The sequence below is a fragment of the Falco biarmicus genome, chromosome 19 (genome assembly GCF_023638135.1).
Source record: "Falco biarmicus isolate bFalBia1 chromosome 19, bFalBia1.pri, whole genome shotgun sequence".
In the NCBI taxonomy this organism is placed as follows: Eukaryota; Metazoa; Chordata; class Aves; order Falconiformes; family Falconidae; genus Falco; species Falco biarmicus.
The window spans coordinates 3985173-4006067 of NC_079306.1; the positions used below are offsets into that span (position 1 = coordinate 3985173).

General features: G+C 49.8%; 1 protein-coding gene across 1 annotated transcript; it reads right to left on the reverse strand.

Annotated features, from left to right (window-relative positions):
• Positions 1–7391: 7391 nt before the first annotated feature.
• Positions 7392–20875, reverse strand: NCSTN (nicastrin). Its single transcript, XM_056322361.1, has 17 exons — positions 20712–20875; positions 20362–20466; positions 18801–18924; positions 18156–18274; positions 16945–17090; positions 16600–16750; positions 16017–16126; positions 15045–15197; positions 13558–13662; positions 13304–13381; positions 12995–13164; positions 11697–11799; positions 11346–11441; positions 10746–10833; positions 10457–10608; positions 9922–10134; positions 7392–8414 (listed from the first exon to the last, which is right to left on the reverse strand). Exons 1-17 carry the CDS (start codon positions 20836–20838, stop codon positions 8292–8294), a joined length of 2163 nt encoding a protein of 720 aa, XP_056178336.1. The 5' UTR covers positions 20839–20875; the 3' UTR covers positions 7392–8291.
• Between the last annotated feature and the right edge of the window lie 20 nt (positions 20876–20895).

A 20895-nucleotide genomic window follows, 5' to 3' on the forward strand; every position in this document is an offset into this window, starting at 1 on the left:
CCGTGTCTGGGTTGCAGCACGCTCTTGCAACCACCGGCTGCAGCCCAGGCTGGCTGGGAAGGTTCAGACGCTCTGCACAGACGCTGACCACACTGTGATGCTCAGCTGGGTGATGCTCCAGCTACCAGCCTCTTTGCAGACAGCGAGCGGGAAGCGGAGCTGTTTGGATCGATGCTGGAGAAGCACCTGGACCGCCTGTTAATCTTCAATCAGGGTGACAATGCCCGCTGAAGCCAGGGCTCAAGGCCTTTTTGGGCAAGTATGTTAGAGCGTGCGAACACGTGTGCACGTGCAGGCTGTCTGTGCAAGCTGTGTGTGCCCGAATGTGCATGCATGTGCAGACTTGGGCTGCAGAGTACACGTGCGTGTGCATAGGTGGCTGAGCAAGGTCCAGCACCCCCCTGCACGTGCGTTTGTGTGCACACCCATGTTTACTTGCGCATGTGCCTAACTAATAACAGGAGGCCCCTGATCCGCACAGCTCTCCCCACGCCCTGGGCACGCTTGCCTGGCTAGTGACAGAAGCTCTCGGCTCCGATAGCCCCTCTCCTCTCCTCGCCTTTGTCTCCCTGGCTTTTATTGAGTGCAGGTTTTGTGAGCGGTCGGTGACAGACGGCCCCGGTGCTCGATAACTAGACAATCTGTCACCACCACCACTGACAGCTTTCACAAGGAGCCCCTTTCCTTTCATCCTTCCCGGTTCCCTTTGCCTCTGCTTGTCCCCCTTCCACACGTGCTCTCTGGCTTTGTTCCCCCCTAAAAGCCAAATAGCGACAGAAGCTCCTGATCATAATATTGCTCTAATCGAGTCTGTCATAATCGGATCCAATCTAATTACGTCCAGATCCCTCTCTTCTCCTGACTCTCTATTGCCTGTCCATCTGTCCCTCTCTTCCCTTCCAGTCTTTGTGTCCATCCATCTGTTATCTGCAGGCCTTTCTCCCTTCCCATCATCTCCCTGGGCCCCTGCCCCATTCACAGCGTGGCCGCCCCGGCCCTTTCCTCCAGCGGCTCCCTCTCCAATCCATCTCGCTTAAAGGCCTCTCCATCAATCCATTTAGCAGCAGCTCCCTGCCTCCTCTAGCCCATCTGCTTCTCCCTTTCTGCTGGCTGCGAGATGCAGAGATGCTGTTTTGTTTGTATGTCGATCTTGATTAGCCCCAGAAACCTCACTGCTAAAGCTGTGCTGGCACTGGGGAAAGATCACCTGGGTAGCAGAGAGCTGTAGGTCCTAAGCAGCATCCTCCATCCCTGCCTCACCCTCTACCTCCTCCAAGCAATTGCACCTCACACAAGTGCCCAGGCTGGACACGCAGGCGAAAGAGGCTGGAGATAAAAGGATGGGGCCCCAGGAGCACAGGGCTGCACAAGGCAGGCTGGGGAAGAACGAGCTTGCATCAGTATTTCCCCAAACTTCCTTCCTTTTTCTCTCGCCCTGGTATTTTTTCTCCAGGAATGCACGGAACCGGCTGGACAATGGACAGACGTGCAGGCGTGGTGGTGGCGAGACCTGACGGGATGCTCTTGCTGCACACAAAGAGAGGACAAAGGTAAAGCAGAGCCGGGGCAGAGGGCTGCAACGGGACCCAGCGTGGCAACGTGGTGCCCAGGTACCAGGGTGTTGTGGATTTGGGATGCGAGGTCACTCCAGGGCCTTCTGTGCCCTTCCTAGCAGCAGCGGGTGCTGGTCCCTGTCGGAGACAAGGGCGGCAGAGATGGACCCTGGGCAGGATCCAGTCTGGCAATTCCTACACTCCTATTTGTAGTAGTCAGACCCTGATTTTAAACACATGTTGGACTCAGATGCCTGCTGGGTGCCAGCCAACGGCCCTTGCTTGCTGCCACAGTTATCCTGAGCTAAGCTGCCTTCGTTCCTTCAGCTGGACCTCGTTGCTGCTCATGGGTAGGACACAGAAAGCAGCTGTCAATACCCATGGCAGCAGGACTACTGGAGGGTGACCATGGGCTACCAGACAGAGCACTGGGACTGGGACACAGGACTTGGTGTATCCTTTAGACAGCAGCACCACACAAAGGCTCCATGACATCTCTATATCTGCTTGGTCCACAGACCAAAGACCCACCAGTCTACGTAGGCAAAGGATGGGCCCAAGCCCGCTTGACAGAGACTCGAGGCACAGGGCACACAAAGCTCAGTTTTTAAAGTATTCAGCACAGACAGACCTAGCGCAGTTTCAAAGGCATGCAGAGTAGCATCTCCCCTAGCATGTTTCCTCCATCTATTTATTTGGGAGTTAAAGCTAAATGCTCTTCCTTGAATAGTCCATGCTTAAGCAATTGTCACTTGTGAAAACAGGGTCTGGCTCCTCTGTATATGCCTTAAAGTGGTACGTGGAGCAACACCTCAGCCTCCCTAAATCCCGAGTGAGATATCTGGCAAGCAACAGCCCAGCTGGGAGCTGAATCCAGCCATGCTGCAATACTGACCATCAGGGAGGAGCGAAGGGGGTGAATGACAGTCACAGCAAGGCCATCTGTGGGACAGCTCGACTCCAGCCAGCTGCAGCCACTGCTGCCCAAAGCACAGGTGCTGGGCTCCAGTGCCGGGAGCAGGAGAGGCAGCAGAAGCTGGGCAGACTGGAGAGGAAGGATGCTACGTGAGGAGCAGCACTGTCATCTCAGCTAAGAGAAACAGTGACTTCTCACAGAAGTGACAGAGAGCACGGTACTACAAATGCTGCTCTGCCATCTCCCAAGCTTGAGTAAGGTGATGGTAGCTGTTCCTACAACTCATCCAATAACCTCTCCTGCCCTTTGTCAGAAAGCTTCTTTCTTTGGTCTCCAAAAAAAAAAAAAAAAAAAAAATCCCTTCACCCCCACAGTGGACATCATCTCTATTTTAGCTGCCGATAAAACATAGAAAACTAATTACTTAAGACGACACCAATTTTTTCTTCCTGTCTCCACTGCTTCCTTCTCCCAGAAGCCAAACAGCCCTGGCTTTGTTCTGGGCATTAATTAACTTTCCTGCCTCTTAATATTCCAGAGCCATAAAGTTCCCAGGAGCTGGGAGGCCGGGCGCTAAGAAAACACACATTTCCTCTCCTTTCTCCTTGTCTCATTGACTGTCACCCCCATATGTCTCCCCCCTCCGGGCACAAGGGCAGCTGCAAACCCTCCTCTCTGGGCTCAGCCCCAGCCCTCTGCCTCCTGGGAGGCAGCTGAGTTCAGAGGTCAAGAGAGTCAGTGGCATCTTCTTTTTGTGCAGAAATCCCTGGTAGAGTTGCGTGGGGAGAGAGGAGAGGAAATTGATGCTTGCAAATTATGTGTGTGCATGAAGGGGGGGAGCATGTGTGTCTCAGCAAGATGCCTGGGGGCTCTGTGGCGGAGGCAGCATGTGCCAGCTGCCCTCCTCAGAAGAGGAGTCAGGGGCTGCCCAAAAAAAACCTAGGCTGGGCTTTGATGTAGCTGGAGGTGGTTTGGGGTAATGCAAGCACTATCTCAGTACCAGAGGCATGGGTGGGAGTTCCACGGAGAGTCTGGGGGGTTATCAGTAAGGATGGGACTTCTCACGGGTCTTTGCGAGGCAAGGTACAGGGATGAGGCTGGTTTTGGAGGACAGTCAGGAGTAAAGTGCAGCAGAGATCCCTGGGTTTCTGCTCCTGGCTTGGCACATTGCAGCCAAAAGCGCCGGCAACAGGTAGTGAATTACTTCTCTCCAAGCACAACTGGAAAGGTAGTTCCAGTGTCTGGTTGATCTTCTCCAAGGCTCTCCTGCCAGCACCAGGAGCTGGGTGCACAGAGGAGATGGGAACAGTAGCAGTGCTGCAGCCTTTACCCTCAAGAGCAAAACACAGTGGAAGGTGCAGACAGGCAACTGCCCCTGGGAGCAGCTGCCCCAGCCCTTGCTGGCGTCAACAGCCTGTTTATTTTGAGGAGCTGCTCAGCAAGACTTGCTAGAAGTTGCATCACTTCTTTTTCCCTTGGCAGATGGCTGCAGAACTTGCTTCTTCCAGGCTCCATCTCTTGAGGGCAAATTTGCCCTTGGCTGCTCAGCCCCTTTCTCCTTTCTTCCCTGTTTCTTTGGTCAGGTGTCGAGCAGGGGCGAGAGCTTGCAGAACCCCCATCTCACCAAACCAGCAGAATAACTGACCTGCTGAACTTGGTGCCTAAAAGGTGCACAAAGATGCCAAGTGCTTGGATGGAACTCAAAGCTGTCCAGCATCTATAAGCATCAGGAAGAACTGGTTAGACCAGGAATGATGTAAAACAACCTTAAAATGCCATAGTGCTGGAAGAAACTGAAGTACTCATTCTTCGGAGCAACAAGCCACAGCCTTAAGAGTCAGAAGACAGTGTTTTCCCAGCACCTGAACTGGTTTGCAATGCTGGACTGAAACGGAGTGAGCTTTTGTTTCCTCTGCTGACTGTGCTAGGGACGGTAACCTATGTCAGCTGGGAGAGCATCTTAAATCACTGTCGCGAGGTTTGCCAGGAGAAATCTGTCGAAGCCAGAAAACGGCTAGGTATCTCTGGAGCGTTCCTGTGAATTGTTTCCCAGCTGGAATACGTCCTCCTGGACCAGCTACGACAGATGCAAGTGGTGCTTGCTTCATCCCTTCCCTAGACCAAGAGGCCGCCAGGGGTACTCTGCTGTGAGCCGCTGCTTCAAAGACAGCCAGACACAGAGCAAGAAAGTTGTTTGCTTTCCATATGTTTTGCATAATTTCCCATGCAAACTTTTCTAATTATCAAAGCAAATGGGCTTCGAATGGGGGAATTCTCTCATTCACGTCAGCCTACCTCAAAGAGGCCGTGCCACCGGCTTGGCCCCATCACCCAGCACAACTTAAGACCGACCCTACCTTATCTAGCCAGCACACCTAAAAATGCACCCAGTTACTCCGCAGAACTCAGTACTCTTGTTTCTATCGCAAAGATCCAAATAAAGCCACATATATGCCAATACCCAAACTATTTTCCACATTAATGTACTGAGAAGGCACTTATTCCCCATTGCTTATTAGCATTAGGGATGCTCTAATTAATGCACATAATCTCAGGAGTGATGGGGAAAAGTGTATCAGGGGAGTTATCAACTTTAAGGTTTGCGCAGCTGAGGACAGCTGCTGTTACACCAGGATGGGCAGCACGAATTAGAGATACAACTCGGCCCCCAACCAAGGGCAGCTACTGCACCGCTACGCAGGGAGATACGTGAGGGGTCAAGCCTGTTCCATTTTTAAAACTGGGTGCACGCAGCTACGGCGGATAACTGTACTCAGACTGAAGGCATGGAAAGGATGGCTTAGGAGCGAGTCTTTCCAGGGCTAAGACACGAACTCTGGGCTTAAAGCAGCAGCCAGCAGCTCCCCAAGGGGCAGCGATTTAGCAGTCGTACACAAAAGCAGCAAAGGCTTCCCTGGTCCCAGCGGAGGGGAATGAGCAACTCCCAAATCCACTGTCAGCTCTTTGTTTGAAGATCAGGACTGAGACTGAACGATTGCATCGGTCACAGAGATCCCGATTCCTCCCACCTTCCCCTCTCCTCTCCCCCATTTACGATCTGGAGAGGGATGCAGGTGAATGTAAGACCTTTTTGCACAGTCTTGTTTCCCATATAAAATGGGATTATCGTTCTCCACGACACAAAAAGCGGCTCCTTTCACCAACATTAGCTTTGCTTTAACAAAACACTTTTGTACTTCAAGTGCTGTTCACCTCAAGGTCTCAAGAGCATCCCCTCACCCCTGTGGAAAAGGGCAGTGGCAGGGGAAGCGTCATCGGTGAGAGAAGGGCGCTGCGAAGGAAAGGGAAGCGGCTGCAGCCAGTCTGGGCAAGGACAGGGAAGAGAAATCTAGGGACTAGGACTCAACTCTCGCAGCTCATTTACTTCCCAGACGAATCCCGCAATCCTGACTATTTCTTCCCCACCCCCTTTCATCCAACACTCAGGCCCAATTCCCCAGAGGAGGGAAGGCTCAGAGCTGTGCGGCACAAGCCTCATCATCAAAAGCCAGCTGAGCAAAATGAATCCACTGACCATGGCAAAACACACTGAGGAGGGCTGAAAACAGCACCGGCCACCACCTTTCCTTTCACCCCTCTGTGCAGTGACACCGCTGGCACCCAGAGTGCGAGGGACACGCAGACCCCCAGCACAGGGTAAATTTTGGGCTGACAGTCAAGCAAAGACTTGCTGTGTTCTCCAGCGTTGGCAGCAGCAGAAAATGTGTCTGTGCTGCAGCGCCTGCCAGCCTAACCCCCTTGCTTCTCCCCTCCTTTTGTCAGGCACTGATAGGAGCGTTGTTCATTGCACTGTCCACAGGGGAGACCTGTTGGCCATCCAAGGAGCGGCGTAGGCACAGACAACAGAGGCAGCTGTTTGTTCGCCTCGCCAGAGAGCAGCTCCGAACAAAAAGCTGGGAGTGGAGAATGGGGCTGGGAGTGGTAAAAGGGCTTATTTCTGTTTGTATGGGGAAAACAAGGGGGAAAAAAAATTCCAACCAGAAGCCTTTGGGGAAAAAGAAAAACCCCAACAACCCCAAAAAGTCCAAACCCAAGCTCAGAATCCAGATTTGAAAGACGGAAGAGACCGCAGTTATGGGAAGGATGCATTTTTAATTTGAAAATTATCAGATGCTGATTAGCCATCACTGATCCCAACATCACTCCACACAGCACTGCTCCACCATGAATGAAGGATTTGCATTTTCATATGTAAAAAAAAAATGTAACAAACTTACCTTAGGGAAGGAAAAACATATTCTACAAAATTCTTTGCCAGACCACATGCTGTCTTGAGGTCCTCTCTCTCACCCAAAATACTTTCATGCACAGAAATAGTCTATGTGGATAATTCTGGGGATTTTGTTCTGACAAAGTTGGAATGAGTCCAAAGATTAGGAGTCAGAGGCTATGAAAATCCTTATTGTAAAGACAAGATATCTCCATGTAAATTGAGATATGAGTTTCTTCAGTATTGCTAGGAGAAATGAAAAGAAATCAGGCTCAGAAACACTCCACGGACTATCAGGAGCAGCTTCCTGATAGCAGGATCCATTAGCAAGTGGAAAAAGTCTCCCTCAGGGTAGCACTGAAAGTACAAGGTCTGAATTACTTTAAAACTCCAGAGTGTACGCCTAGTTGAGAAAAGACTTAAACACAATAAGCCCTCACTGTCCTCTAGGGAAGGGAAAGTGATGTCTGCTTTCGCGCTAGTCAGCTCCGATTTCTGGAATTAATCCTCTCTACCTATTTTTGAGCTCCTCGCTTTGGACAACTGCACTATCACACCTCTAAATCATGATCGCCGAAGAATAAGTGAATTTTCATACAAAAGAAACAACCAGGGATATCCAAGTGCCCAGTCAGTCATAACTGCTAGCCCCGAGAGTCCAGCCTCGAAGGAAACAAAGTGTGTGAGCACGCTCATTAAAAAACACGTTTATTATACCAGTGCCTGGGGATTGACTGAGATCAAGGTACCATCATACAAAGCACTGTTTGGAGCGATCAGCCATCCCTGCCTTGGAGAGCTTACAGTCTAAACAAGAGGGAGTTAATCCCCTGTCCTGTCTGAGGGCATAATGTCTTGCTTTTGCCCAGCTGTAGAAAGAATTCAAAATGTCAATGTCGGTCAAAAACCAAGTAAGACAAACTCTGTTTCTCCCGAGACCAAAACATATTGCAACACCCAGTGTTTTTGGTCCTTTTGGCAGCAACTAAGACAAACCAGGCAATGGGTTAATTTGTAAGTGGAGATTTTTTTTTTTAATTAAACGGAACTATTTATATATATATACAAAACCCAGAAAATATTGCACCATTAAAAAAAGGACATTTTACATCTAATCTTCTGTTAAACATACCTTGCCCTCCCTGCATTGTAGTATAGACAGATTCATAGCAACTGTCAGGACATTAACAGGCAGCCTGTGCTGTCAGACACCACGGAAATCTGCTGGTCCACGTACACCCCAGAGAAAATACCTTTCCCCTTTCCACCTTTGCCTTCATTTAGGCAACACATCCATCACATTGTCGTCTCAGTGGCACTCAGGACCAATCCTCTCAAGTTGCTCAGAAGTAAGGACAAATTAAAAAGAAAGGCTTTGGGAACTCCTCAGTCACAGTTTCTTTAGGGCTTGGTCGGCACGGTTTTCTGGGAAAGTCTCTTACGTCTTAGGGCTCAGTCCCCAGAAGCCGAGCACGGAAGCTCTGGAGAGAACCATTTGCATCCCTATCCAGAGAGAGGGGCATTCCAGTGTAGTTTTATCTTTGACAATTGTAATCCAAGGGCTAGGACTTCTCACGCCCTGAGAGCATCTTCAGTAAGCCACAGCCCCAGGGTCCCGCGGGATGCTAAAAAGTATATCCGCTTTGGCGTTGATAAAATACGTGGCGAGGAGAGAGAAGATCAGAATGGCAACGCCCACAACCAAAGTGATTATCTAGGAAGGGATGAGAAATACACTTCAGCATTGTTGTTACAAACACAGACCCTGCAGCACCTCACAGAATTTGCACTGAATGGGGGGGGGGGGGCTCCACCAGAAAGCTACAGAGACCAGCTCACCACTGAGGCGCTAAGTATATTAAAATAAAAAGATACTCCAAGGAACTTACAGCCTTAGGCAAAAGCAACTACCAGACACGGACCAGGTCAGCTTTCGTTGTGGTTCCCTGACAGTGCAAGACAGCCCAACACAAACCCATGTTTAAAAGTTGTATCACGGATAAAGGACATATCGTGTTTCAGAGCGGTCGACGCAGTTCGCAAAGATTTTTAGCAAGTATTTAATGTAATACTTTGGCTACTCCTGCATGAACTGTCATCTCCTCCAGCAAGGAAATGCAAACGCCTTTAACAAGCACAGTTGCTGGCAGAATCAACACCTGTCGATAGCCTTTGCCTAGCGGAGATTACCTCCTGCTCAGCACCTTTCCTGAAGCTGAAGTGCCAGACCGGTCTAAAACCTCATCAGATTCCTTCCTGCCAACCCTTCTCCTTGCGTGGTAGGACTGCCGCTCCCAGTCTCCCTGAGATATCTCAGAACAGTCCCCACACAGCGTCCAGACACCCACGTGCTGCTACAACTCCCTCAGTACATTTTCTCTCTGGTCAACACTTTGGTGATGGCCGGGCTCAAATTGTGCATCTCCAGGGCACCTGTATCTGCAACAGGCCGAGAGACACGGGCAGAGCACTGTGCTTGCCTGACAGTGCTAAAAAGGCCCAGTGCCACCCAAACCAACTGCTCCGATTTCAAATAACCACCCCAACAACTGCCTGGGCTTGCAGGGCCTTTGGGTGGCTTAGCCCCAGCACATGATGACGCCAGCATCTGTCCTGACAGGGTATGACATCATTAACAGCCAACCAGAGGGCATCCAGACAGGCACAGAGTCCCAAAGTAACTGTGTGCTTAACCCTTCTTCTGCTGGTGCTTAAGCCACATCACCCCCAGCTCAGGGCTGCTTGGAACGTCAGACATGGAACCAACAGCCGCTTTGTGACAGTTTGGGCAAAATTTCTTTCTGTGCTGTCGAGGGGATTCGATTGGCGGGAAGATCTGGGTTGTGAATCAAGGAAAACACCTTAACGGCTAAACCTGGCTCCCTGTGCTGGGGGAAGGGGTTAAGACTCCCGTCACTTCTATCTTTTATTCACAGAGCTCAGCCTGCTCCTGGGACTCTTGATTATTCTGCACTGTCTAGGCCCCAATGACTATGTTATTAACCCACAAACGGCTGGAGGTGGTAGGGTTATCACCAGCGATGCGTTCTCGGTTACCTCATTTTCAAGGATCAAAGCCTGGCTGCTCTTATCTGGGCACAGAATGATGGCACAAGATCTTGTAACAAACTCTGAACTGTTTCTCCAGCTGTCAGGAGACATTACTCAAAGCTAGCCTCACTTTCTTTCTCCGTTTTCTTTTCAGACGTGTACAAACTCACCTCTAGCTCCTTGCTGGCTACCAGAAATATTCGGGCACGGATCTCTTTCCACCGACTCTCTGTCCATGTGGAGTATTCTGTAGATCCCCACTGTCTCAGCTCAAAGGCGGGAGAGAGTGCTTTGCTTAGGTGAACTGTTGACCGAACACAGTAGGGGATTCGTGACGTGGAGTTAGGGTCCAGGGAACCCTGCACCCAGGCATATTCATACATCTGCAAAGAAAACGGGAGAGTAAGAGAGAGCAAACAGCCACTAGCAACCAACCAGGCTATCCCCTTGTTCTGGAACGTTACCTGTGTCTGGGGAGAGAGAGAGCGAGGGGCTTTACTGACTGTTCTTGCTGTCAGGGGATGCTTTTGCCCACTTCTCCCCTGCCCTTGGGCCTTAAGATGCCTCCTTGTTGGAGGAGTTTCCCAGTCCTCCTACGTGTTATTACTAGCAATAGCAAGCCTTCCTAACCAGCCTTCTTCAGAAGCAGAAACCACCTAACTGGACAGCAGATCTGTCCTTGCCTATCATCCCACTCTAACTTACTTCTTTCTCACTGTTGGGTGTCTTTTCAGGGTTCAGGCACTCTTCCTTGGTGAGGTTAACAACAGTGCCGGTGAGGTTGGCCAGGACATACTGCACAAGGTAGGTAGTGTTCACAGGGCTGGAAACGGCAACGTAGTGTTGGGGAACATCACCTGGAACAGTCAGAGAAATGGGATTGGCAGGGAGATGGCCAGAAGCAGGCAATGTTACTATGGCGCTTTAGAAAGCTGCCAGGTAACATATGGGGTCAAACCCATCCCCTTGTTCTTCTTCCCTATGTTGCTCTTACCCAGAATTCCTTTTATGTCTGGTTTAATGATGGACTGAAACCAGGAATTGTTCATTTTAATCAGAAACCCATACAGCATTCGAGTGACCTGGAAAGAGATGGAAATTGGTTTATACAAAGAGGAGAGAAAATAGCACCTTAACAGCTACTCCTCTCAAGATTATTTGGCTGACAGATATTCCCCACTACAGGGGCCAAGTGAAGGAGAGACTCTATGTCACAACTGTATATAATTCAGGATCGAGCCGTGAAAATTGGGTTTGATTCCAGCTCCACCGACTCCTTAGCTGATCCCTGTGGCACACATTGCCATTTCACCTCAGCTCCCTCTTCTGCTTCGTGGAACGAGGATAAAGGAGCTCTGTGTTGTAGAGGGCTTGTGAAGCTTCATGTCTGCCCTGAGATTGAGAGGCAAGGAACTAGAGAAGGGCGAAAGGTTTTTCATTCAGCTGTGGTGGGGAAAGAGAGAAGGGGGGGAGGCAAAGCCCTCACCGAGACAGACAGGACAGCATGCTGTGTAAACACATATAAACAGAGACAGAAGGGAAGTACGTGAGGGCTCATCAGAGATGCCAGGGACTCAATTCCATCTGCTCGTACCGTTTTTGGATCTGCCTGAATAGCAGAGGTGTTGTTGGCTCCCCCTGCAAGCCGGTAGAGAGCACGGGCGACCACTGTGGCAACTTCTGCCAGGGACTGCAAAGGAAGAGTGCTCTGTGTTAATCAAGATAGGCAGATCCAGCAAAACAAGCAAGGAGAGCAAGCCAGAATCTACACATCCATCAAAACACTTACACCGTGCTAGCATTTGAGTGCCTATTACCTCTGTCACTGTACAAAGCGCTCCCGCCTTCTTTCTTCCCTTGTTGAAACCAGCTTGCCCCCTCTCCCCGTGACCCTGCTTCTATCTGCCCCCACCCAAAGCAGCTACAGAAAATGCAAAGTAGGAACCTTGGCTGTGTCTGTGACATACTCCAAGGTCTCCTCAGGGCTAAGCCCCTCGGGGTATTGCATCCGGATGTTCTCTGGAGTGTCGTACATGCTCTGGTAGTATCTGAAAAGAAGAAGGCAAACAGAGGTTGGGGAGGGGCAGAAAGAAACCACAGGGCACGGAATTCAGTTCAGAGTGTGCCTAAAGCAAACAGTGGGAGCAGTCTCCTGGGAGCAGAGATACAGCCCTGCCAAAGCACTGCCCTGCCACACGCTCCTTAAACCATTTAATGAGGCTTTATAATTAACTTGGCCCTTCCACAGCTTCTCCCATCTGAGGATCTCCAAGCAATTTACAAGCTGTGATTAGCTTTCAGGTGGGCGACAGCCCAATCTATTAAATGGGTAGAGAAACTGAGGCAAGGACAACCCATGCGGAAGGTCTCCCGGGAGGAGGGCTTTTGCTGCAAGTCCTGCCAGTGGATTTTATTAATGCCTTATCTTGAAGGCAGCAAGAAATTCCAAGTGAACCCTACGAGAGATTTACACCAAGGTGTCTGCAGCACAGCCAGCTGAACTAGGAACTGGGCTGAGAGCCCACTGCGTGGTCTGTGCATCTGACATTCCCAGCCAGCCTGGGACTGATCCCCCCCGGTGTAAAGCTGGGTCACACAGCAGCAAGTTGTGCTTTTCTCCAAGCCAGCTCTTCTTTAGAGCTGTGCAGATTTAGAGGTGAAAGGGAAGCCCTTAATTGCCACAGAGGTTCTCAGAAACAGCGGAGAAGGACAGAAGATGAAGAGAAAGAGAGGATTTGACAAGTTTAGGGAAGAGGGGAGAGGCATATGTCTGTCCTCTACCCCACATTTCCACTCCAACGTTGAAGAGGAGCAGGGGATCCCCCAGGAACGTGCTGTAGCAGGGTCATGTGGGGTGAATGAAAGTGCCCTTTCCAATGCCTGGGGCTTTTTGCCATCACAAATAGAAAGCTATATTAAAAAAAAAAAAAAAAAAAAAAAAGGCAGCTAGCTTCTGGAAGAACAGATGAGGCTTAGGCACGCTCAGTTGCCATTTGCTCACCTCTGGCTTCCAGCCAGCTGTGGGGAACATTTTCTGTACAAAACTGGATTTCTTTCGGTTGTCAGAATAATTATGTTGCGCTTGTTCAATTACATGGCACATGTTTGCTCCTCCACTCCCCCCAGACTGCGGCTCTACATGTATGTTAGGCAGCATACCCCTGGCAGAGGCGCTGCAGGAGCTCAGATGCCCTCTGCCGGCTCCGCTGCCTTTGGCCTGGCCCTTCGACCCCGGAGAAGTACCTGTTCTGGAAGGCAGTCTTGTGGTCCGTAAGGACCACGCCGGGGATGTGCCGGGCCCGAAGAAAGCGCTGGAAGGAAGACGGGGGAAGAGGCTGCGAATATCCAGCTTCCTGCAAAGTCACGCTTGCTCCCGTGCTGCTATTACTCAAAATATCTAGCAAGTTTCTAACCTGAAAGAAGAGAAAATGTTCTGCTATTCTTTCAGATGTGTAATTTCTCTGGAAACGTTAACATCCTGATCAGCTGCAGTGTGCTAAAGATCCCACAGCATTTTGGTTAGATGAACAGCTGCAGGTTACTTTCGATTACCTGCACTTCAACAGACTCATTCAGCCGAGAGACAGGGTCTGTATGCATCCATAGAACAGAGTCATTCCTTAGAGCCACCTGCAAAAAAAAAGCCCCAAACACAGTAAGTACATGACTGGACACCAGTGAGTCTTACAGAGCAGGGTAGTCTAGTCCAGGGAAAACCAAAACCAGTGAAAAGCTGGCTGGGAAAACCACAGCTAAATTATCACAGAGAAACAGGCAATAAAAAAGTCCCCTAACTTATCCCACACCTGATTCAACTCCACAAATGAATGAATGTTGTCCAAGCGGAGAGGAAACTTGTCTTTTTCCATATCATACACCATTCGTGAGCTGCCAATGTAATCAAAGGTCTCCTGCAACAGGAAAAAAATATCGTACATGAATCGCACACGGATAGCTGCCTGGCACAACGGCAATGTTTGAGAGGCTGAGGTGGACCAAAACCAAGCGTCTGAGGGCCAACTACTGCACCAAATATTTCTGAAGCTTCGCAAAGCCTGGCACACACCAAACCACCAAAGCAAATATTGCATTGTGCCTGGCTCCAAAGACCAAGGTATTGTAGGAAGGGACGGAGGCAAAGGACAAAAACGAAGGCAAACGGCAAAAAACCAGGGGACAGCTACTGAATTCCACAAGCGAAAAAGGCACAGAGCCAGACTTACGCGGGCTCTTACCGATATCTTACAAGATACTGTTATTGTGAGTAAAAGCAGAAAGGCATTAATACAGCCTTTACTCTGGCGTAAGTCATCCTCTTCATTTTTTGGTATGGAGAACAGCAAGTCAGGGAAAAGGGAAATTCTCCATGCTAGAAATTAAACACATGAAGCTTTCCAGAAAGGAAGGGTCTCTCTTTCCCTGGAAAAAAGGGAGGGAAGGCTAGATGACAGACCCGAGTTTGTCAAGGGAGCTGCAAGAAGCTGAGCATTGCCTGGGGAAGAATAGGTGCCCCTAAGAAGAGAATCCCCACGACAAAGAACGGCAATGAAGTCAGCCAGCCCCCAGACTTCCCCCTTGACTAATTCACAGTCGAGTCTTATCATTCCTCCTATGACAGAGAAGGTCCATTCCATAGCGCTAGATGCCCGTCTCCCCCAGGGAAATTCTGACTAGGGATATATGCGCTGAGGAGGGTGAATGAAGGAATCACATGGCCACAGCGTGGGGCTGTGGGAGCCAGTTTCACAAAGCTGCACAAAAGAAGCCATCAATGTAGATGCCTTGAGGGGAACATCAGCTGTTGGCCATCAGTCCCTCCTCCACAGGCTTGTTCTGCTTTTCCACAGCTGCCAACTCCAGCGCTGGGCTCTCAGAAATGAGCTACATTTTGCTGCTGTCAACACATATATTTTTAATCTAGCCTTTTCTGGGCTTCATTTCAGAATTTAGAGCCTGACCATTGCAGTTCATCCTGAATGGGGGTGAGGCAGAGAAGAGAGGTACCACCAGGCACTCTGGGAGGAGAGAGGAGGGAAAGCAAAGTTTGAGTCATTCATCCAGAATGAACTGTGGGGCAGAATATGGGTTGCCCCAGTGGAAGCTCCATCTGCTGTTGTTATCCCAGTGCAATTAAGATCCTGTTATCACTGGGGGAGCAGAGAGAACCACAGTGTGGGGCTGCAGACAAATGATTCTGCAAAAACAGTAGGGAAAAAGTTCACGTGCAGGGAGCCAAGGACTGATTTGCTACCTTAGAACAAGCCAAATGGTGGAGCGATGCTGCTGCTCTTACCCCTTGGAAGAAGGTGAACATTATATTCCTTTGCAGCAAATGAACATCTGACACTTTATGAAGGGCTTCAGCAGCAGCCAAGTGGGTCACAAAAGAAGAGACAGCACTGTCTGCCCCGGGTGCAATGTTCCAGAAGAAGGAATGGCTGTCAATCTGTAAGCACGAACAGGAGGTGTAAGAAACTTGCACGTAGACAGAGGAATTCTGTGTTGAGAAAGCAAATCTATCACCTTGCTCCTATCCCACTCAGCCTACTGGTAAGGGAAGAATCGAAGCACCCCACCTAACGAAACTTAAAATACTGACTACACTGCTGTGGCAGTCCTGAGGCCTCAGAGCCCTGCTGCCACCCCCCCCCACTCAGCCCTAACCCCAGAACTGAGAACAGCAAGTGTGCCATGATTTTAATGCACTGTTCAGCATGAGTCTCTGAGATGGTGACAAGATGGAGTTTGGAACTTGCATCTCTGGAGAGTGTAAAAGTGACTGTAACACTGACTGCTAGACAGGGAAGCGAACTTCTTTCTCAGCTTTGACACTGACTTGACACACAACAAAATCTTCATGTGATTCAGCCTCTCCCCCCCAAGAAGCACAGATGAGCTAACCATGCCATCTCCCTCTCTGCAACACTTCTTAAGGATGCAAAATATCTTAGGAAAGTGTTACAGACACTGACTATTTCTACTTGTCTAGTTCCATCAGTGAAGAAAATGCTGAAAAAAACCCCCTCACATAACAAGACAGAAAGAAACAAAAGGCAGGTGTCCTCATATCGAAACAATGGGTAAACCCACCAACTAAAAGGCTCGTACTTGCAGAAGCACAGCAGCCAGTCAGATCTAAAAGGTTTGGAACATGGGAAGAAATGAAAATATATGAGAGAAGTATATTCCTATGAAAGTCGAAGCCCACATCTTCCCAGAATCCTTCCAGTCCATGCTCTACAAATCAAGATTAAGAGGTACCTACTCGTGTAGCGACAATAATAACTTCCTTCTCAGGATCAACTTTTCCAGAGGAATTGATAGGTTGCAAGGTGCTCCACACATTGTAATCAAGAAGAGGATCACATACCACCTCTAGGAAGCAGAAAAAACATTGCTTGAGTTGAGACAACAGCAGTGACAAGTGAGAAATGAGATTTCTGGTCAGCTGCAGCTCATCGGTAGCTCTATCAGATGAACAAACTTTTGCTCAGCAGCAGTGAAGTCCCAGCCCCAGGAACATCACGGGCAAAATATTCACCAGGACCAGGATTTTGACTAACGTACACAGAGTCTAATGGAGCAGCAATCTCAGAGCCATTCCAGATGATCTACGTAGCAGCTATCAGGTGCCTTTCTCAGCCAGCATCTCTTCTATGTGTTATTTTCCGAACCGATGACAAACCTAGCCCAAAATTCCTTACCACTTCAACAGTGTATCCTGAAAAGGCTAAGCAGGCAAACAAGCCTTTAAGGGAAACTCTAAAATTTTCTTTCTTTGCACAACTGTATTCCACTGGGATTTTTACCACCAGCCTCGTCCCACAAGGAAAGAGGATTCTGCTCACCTGGATTAATGCTGAAGGTGCTTTGGAGGGAGCTGCGTCTCATGCAGGTGACAGTGCTGGTGACAGCGTGCATGTGGGAAAAAAGCTGCATGGCACAGAGAGGGTACTCGGGGCCAGATCCATCACGAGGGACATTATGGTCTTGATAACACTGGATGGAAATAAAAATCATTACAAAACTTAGCCCTTCTGTAATAGCACTGCGTACTGCAAATAAAATGGGACCATGTATTTTTACTGTATAGACTTCCACATCTAAGTGGAGAGAAAACAAAACTTCTCCCCCCTTTGCTGGACTGTGTGGTGGTTCCCCTCTCCTCCCTCCTCGCTGAGGAAGCACAGTACCTGCTTAATAACTTGTGTCTCATTGGCATCTTCAAGGAGAAAAATAGGGAAGTCAAAATCCTCATAGGAAAGCCCACTCCCCACAGGATTCCACACAGTCTTATTGCAGTGTGCAAACTGAGGGCCATAATCTTTGGAATAGACACCTGGAAACAGAAAGAAATGGGCAAATCTGAGCCTGCAAGAGAATAACAGACTGCAGGAGAGGTAGGGCCTGCTGAGCAAATAGCAGCAAATACAAAATGAGCACCATTATGGGCTGAGGAACCAGCTGACAAAAGCTTGGAGAGACAGAGTTGGTCACTGCATGCGGCAGAGTGGCAGAGACAGAGCACTGTGCCACGCAGAGAGAACGAGTAACATGCACACTTGAAGTCATCACATGCCAGGAGGCTGGCATGAGCACTCAGTGAGCATTTATCACATGCTGAGAGAGCGGAGGAGGCACACAGAGAAACATTATACCTCAAAAGGCAGAACATACAAACCCGCATTTTCTGAGCTCATCATGTGTTGGAAGTACCCCTCAGGCATCCATAACGTGCCAATCATTTTAACACCTCAATACTGTGCAAACAGCATGAAGGCAGAGACACGACAAATGCCAGCACACGGAACTCATCACAGGAGCGCACACGGCATCCTGCACAGCAGAAAGCCTTGTGCAAACTACGGAAGGTGTAGCAATTTCTCCCCTCAAAGCGCAATACAGTTAAGTTTGCTGCATGAAAAAACAGCGAAATGAAAACCTAACTGAAACCACAGAGGGAATTCAGGGAGGCAAAATGTCATCTTAGAAAGTAGCGACTGGCCCAGGCAGAGAGGTAAACGCACCCTCCGCTCGATCTATGCAAACACAAGACGCTTTAATGACTGAGTGTGGACAAAGTATGAGTTTCTCACACTAAAGAAAAAGAAGTTACAACAACCCTTGGTCAGGTTTAACACTTTAGGGACTTAATGCTGTTTTAGCCAGCTTATCTAACAGTCTTCCCCTCAACACCTGCCCCAGCCCTTGCTGAGACATGACAGGATTCCAGCTCAGACAAACTACTCTGAAAGAACATATTGAACCTGTCATCTTAAACATGATTTTATGTTAAGTGTAGCTACAAGTTCAGCCATCCTTGGCACTTCTTTCTTTGGCCATATGATGTAGAGGCACCATTTCTCTTCCTCCCAACAAGGATGAAGACTTAACATTTCCTTACCAAACCCATCGTTGGGGCACTTCAAACCAGGAGAGAAGCCCTGGGGAGGGCTAGGTTTGGCAGTGGCCACAGCAAGGCCTGACACGCGTGAGGTTCCCTTCAGCTGCAGCATTACCCTCCTGGAAGAGAGAAAATATGACTGAAATGACAAATTCATTAATGAAGAGTTACAGTCCAAGACATGCTAACACTGACATTATTACGATCAAGCATGTGATGATGCTTTTGATCAAAACCACTATGTCCCTTTTTCTTTAATGTTCTCAGAACTGCGTAAGATTACAGACACAGCAACAAGCAGAAAACTTCAGCCACTTCTTTCCTGCTCAACCCAGGAAGAGATGTGACCGATCTTAATCACATTGTTCAATGAACTTCAGTAACTTCTACCGTGATGAACACGGCATGAGAATTCAGAGAGAGCAGAGCTCTTCTAACAGCAAAGCAGCCCACTTAAGAAGAAATAAATTCAGGCACTAAACCACAGTAAAACTACAAACAACCTCGCTATACTGCAGTGCAGTATCAAGGCTGATCCTGCCATCTGTTACTTGAAAAATGATGTTTTCATCACCAGACTAGAGACCCACGTTGGTCTTCTAGACTCCACTCACCCTGGGGAGATAAAAACTGGTGATGACTGACCTGTTGAAGAGGTTCCCATCTAGCAGTATCATGTAGGGTGGATGCGGGCCATCAGCAAGCACCCAGTTCAGGTCCTCCTCCTTCTCAACCACATGGATCACGCCCGTGTCTCCACTGATGGAGGCTGTGGAAAGAGAGTGGGCCCTCCGTGTTTCCCAGGGATCTACTTCATTCACACCCTCAACCCACCCCAGAATAGCAGGGCAGTATGCCACTAAGGGCTTTAGGGAAGAACAGCTCGTGGATTTAGAGGGCTGGAGGGAGCAATCTGGTGAAGTGGCACTATTTAGCTAGAGCAAGACAGAAAAAGGAGCAGTGGTTTTAGTAGGGGGAAAAAACACCGCTGAACAGCACAGATTAAGAAATAAGCACTCACACTCTGAAAGCATCTTTTAAGCACATCAGGACCTTCAGCTAAGCACTATGAGTCTCCTGTGACTGAAGAGCATAAGGAAGGATAGCAGGAAACTGAGGCCCTGAGGCAGAAAGGCACTTGGAGGGGACAGGACCTGCCTCAAGTACCACAGCCCCAGCAGCAGTTCAGTGCTGCCCCTCAGCAAAAAGATTGCAAATTCAGAAACTGAGAGCTCAAAGACAGCTCAGCCTGAGGCCTGGAGGAGCCCAGGGGGCAAAAGATTGTGACAGCAAAGGGGATTAGCAAAAAGCAGGTCCACTGCTTGTCATTTTGCTCTGTTCCAAAGAAAACAGACGATGCACAAAGCACTTTCATAAGAAGCTACTGATAAAAACAAGCACTTTGTCAACCCGCAGAGTTAGTAACTGCTGCCGTTGTCAGAAACTGCCTGCAACTGGGAAAACGGGATGGCATACGGCTGTCCGCCCGAACAGCAGGCGCACACAGAGCATGGAAGAGGAGCCAGAGAACTTTGTACCCTCGATTATTTGACAGCCCAAGCGCAGCTGTGCTACCCTGTAGCGGCAGCTGACAATCTCCGCTGCAGGGACTGGCTCACTGCGGAAGCAAAACGAAATGGGAAATGAGCAAAATGCTGACTCACACTAACTTCAGCCAGGAATACTGCATGAATGGGGTTCCCTTATCTTTTAACAGTCATGCAGTCCTGCCTTTGCCATTTCAATATGACAAAAAACCCCTCACCAGTTAACAAGCACTGCACAAGCAGCTCAGCCAAACATTCCACTCCTTTCAGATGTCGCTTCCTCACTTCTTCGCTCCCTGCTCCCTTTCTTTAGTACCTTGTTAAGCCCTAACACACCCTGCAGTGCTCACAGCTTTGCCGCGCACCCCTAGAACCTGTGGCCTGGCTTTGTCCTGTGTGTGCATTGACTGCATGAGCTCAAAACGCTGCTCTCAGTCTTGGCAGGGATTTTTGAGGTCTGTAGGAACACAACCTCTCCAAGACCTCCACCCCTCGATTTAGCAGAAGCAGGTCAGTGCATTCAGCACGACTAGAGCCGGATTGGAAGAGAAGGGCAGTACCTATCTAGGCAAGTCCAACGGCAGGGCAGCACTCACACCGCATCGCCCACGGCGTGCCCAGCCCAAGGAGCAGCCCCAGGGCCCCGCAGCAGTACTCACACTGGCAGCCGATCTGGTGGGTGGCATTCAGGAGGCGAACGCACGGTGCCGTTTTGTTCAGGGGGATGTAGATCTTCCTCTCAACAGAGTTCCCCTGGCAGGAGCCTGGGGAGAAGACACAGCCGCACCTCAGAGGGGGCAACCCGGGGCTCCTCGCATCCCAGACGGCTCTCCCCAGCTCGGGGCGGGGGAAAGGCGAGCCCCTCCGCAACTCAGAGGACAGGCGAGGGCTCCCAGAGCCGCCATCTCCAAGGGAGCCAGGCGAGGCCCTCCCTACCTCCTCCTCCTCGCGGAGCGGTCCCACACGGGGGAGGCCAGGCCTGCCCCGTCCCTCTCCCAGCCAGGCTCACCCGCTGCCAGCACGGCCAGAAGCAGCCCCCGGAGCAGCCCCCACCAGGCCGGGAGCGAGCCCCGGCAGCTCCTCGCAGCGACCTCCATCCGCCGGCTGCCCCAGGCTCTCCCCACTGCCGCCGCCATCTTCCCAGCCCTTCCGGTTCCTCCACGGCGGCCACGCACAGGCGCCGCCGGAAGCCG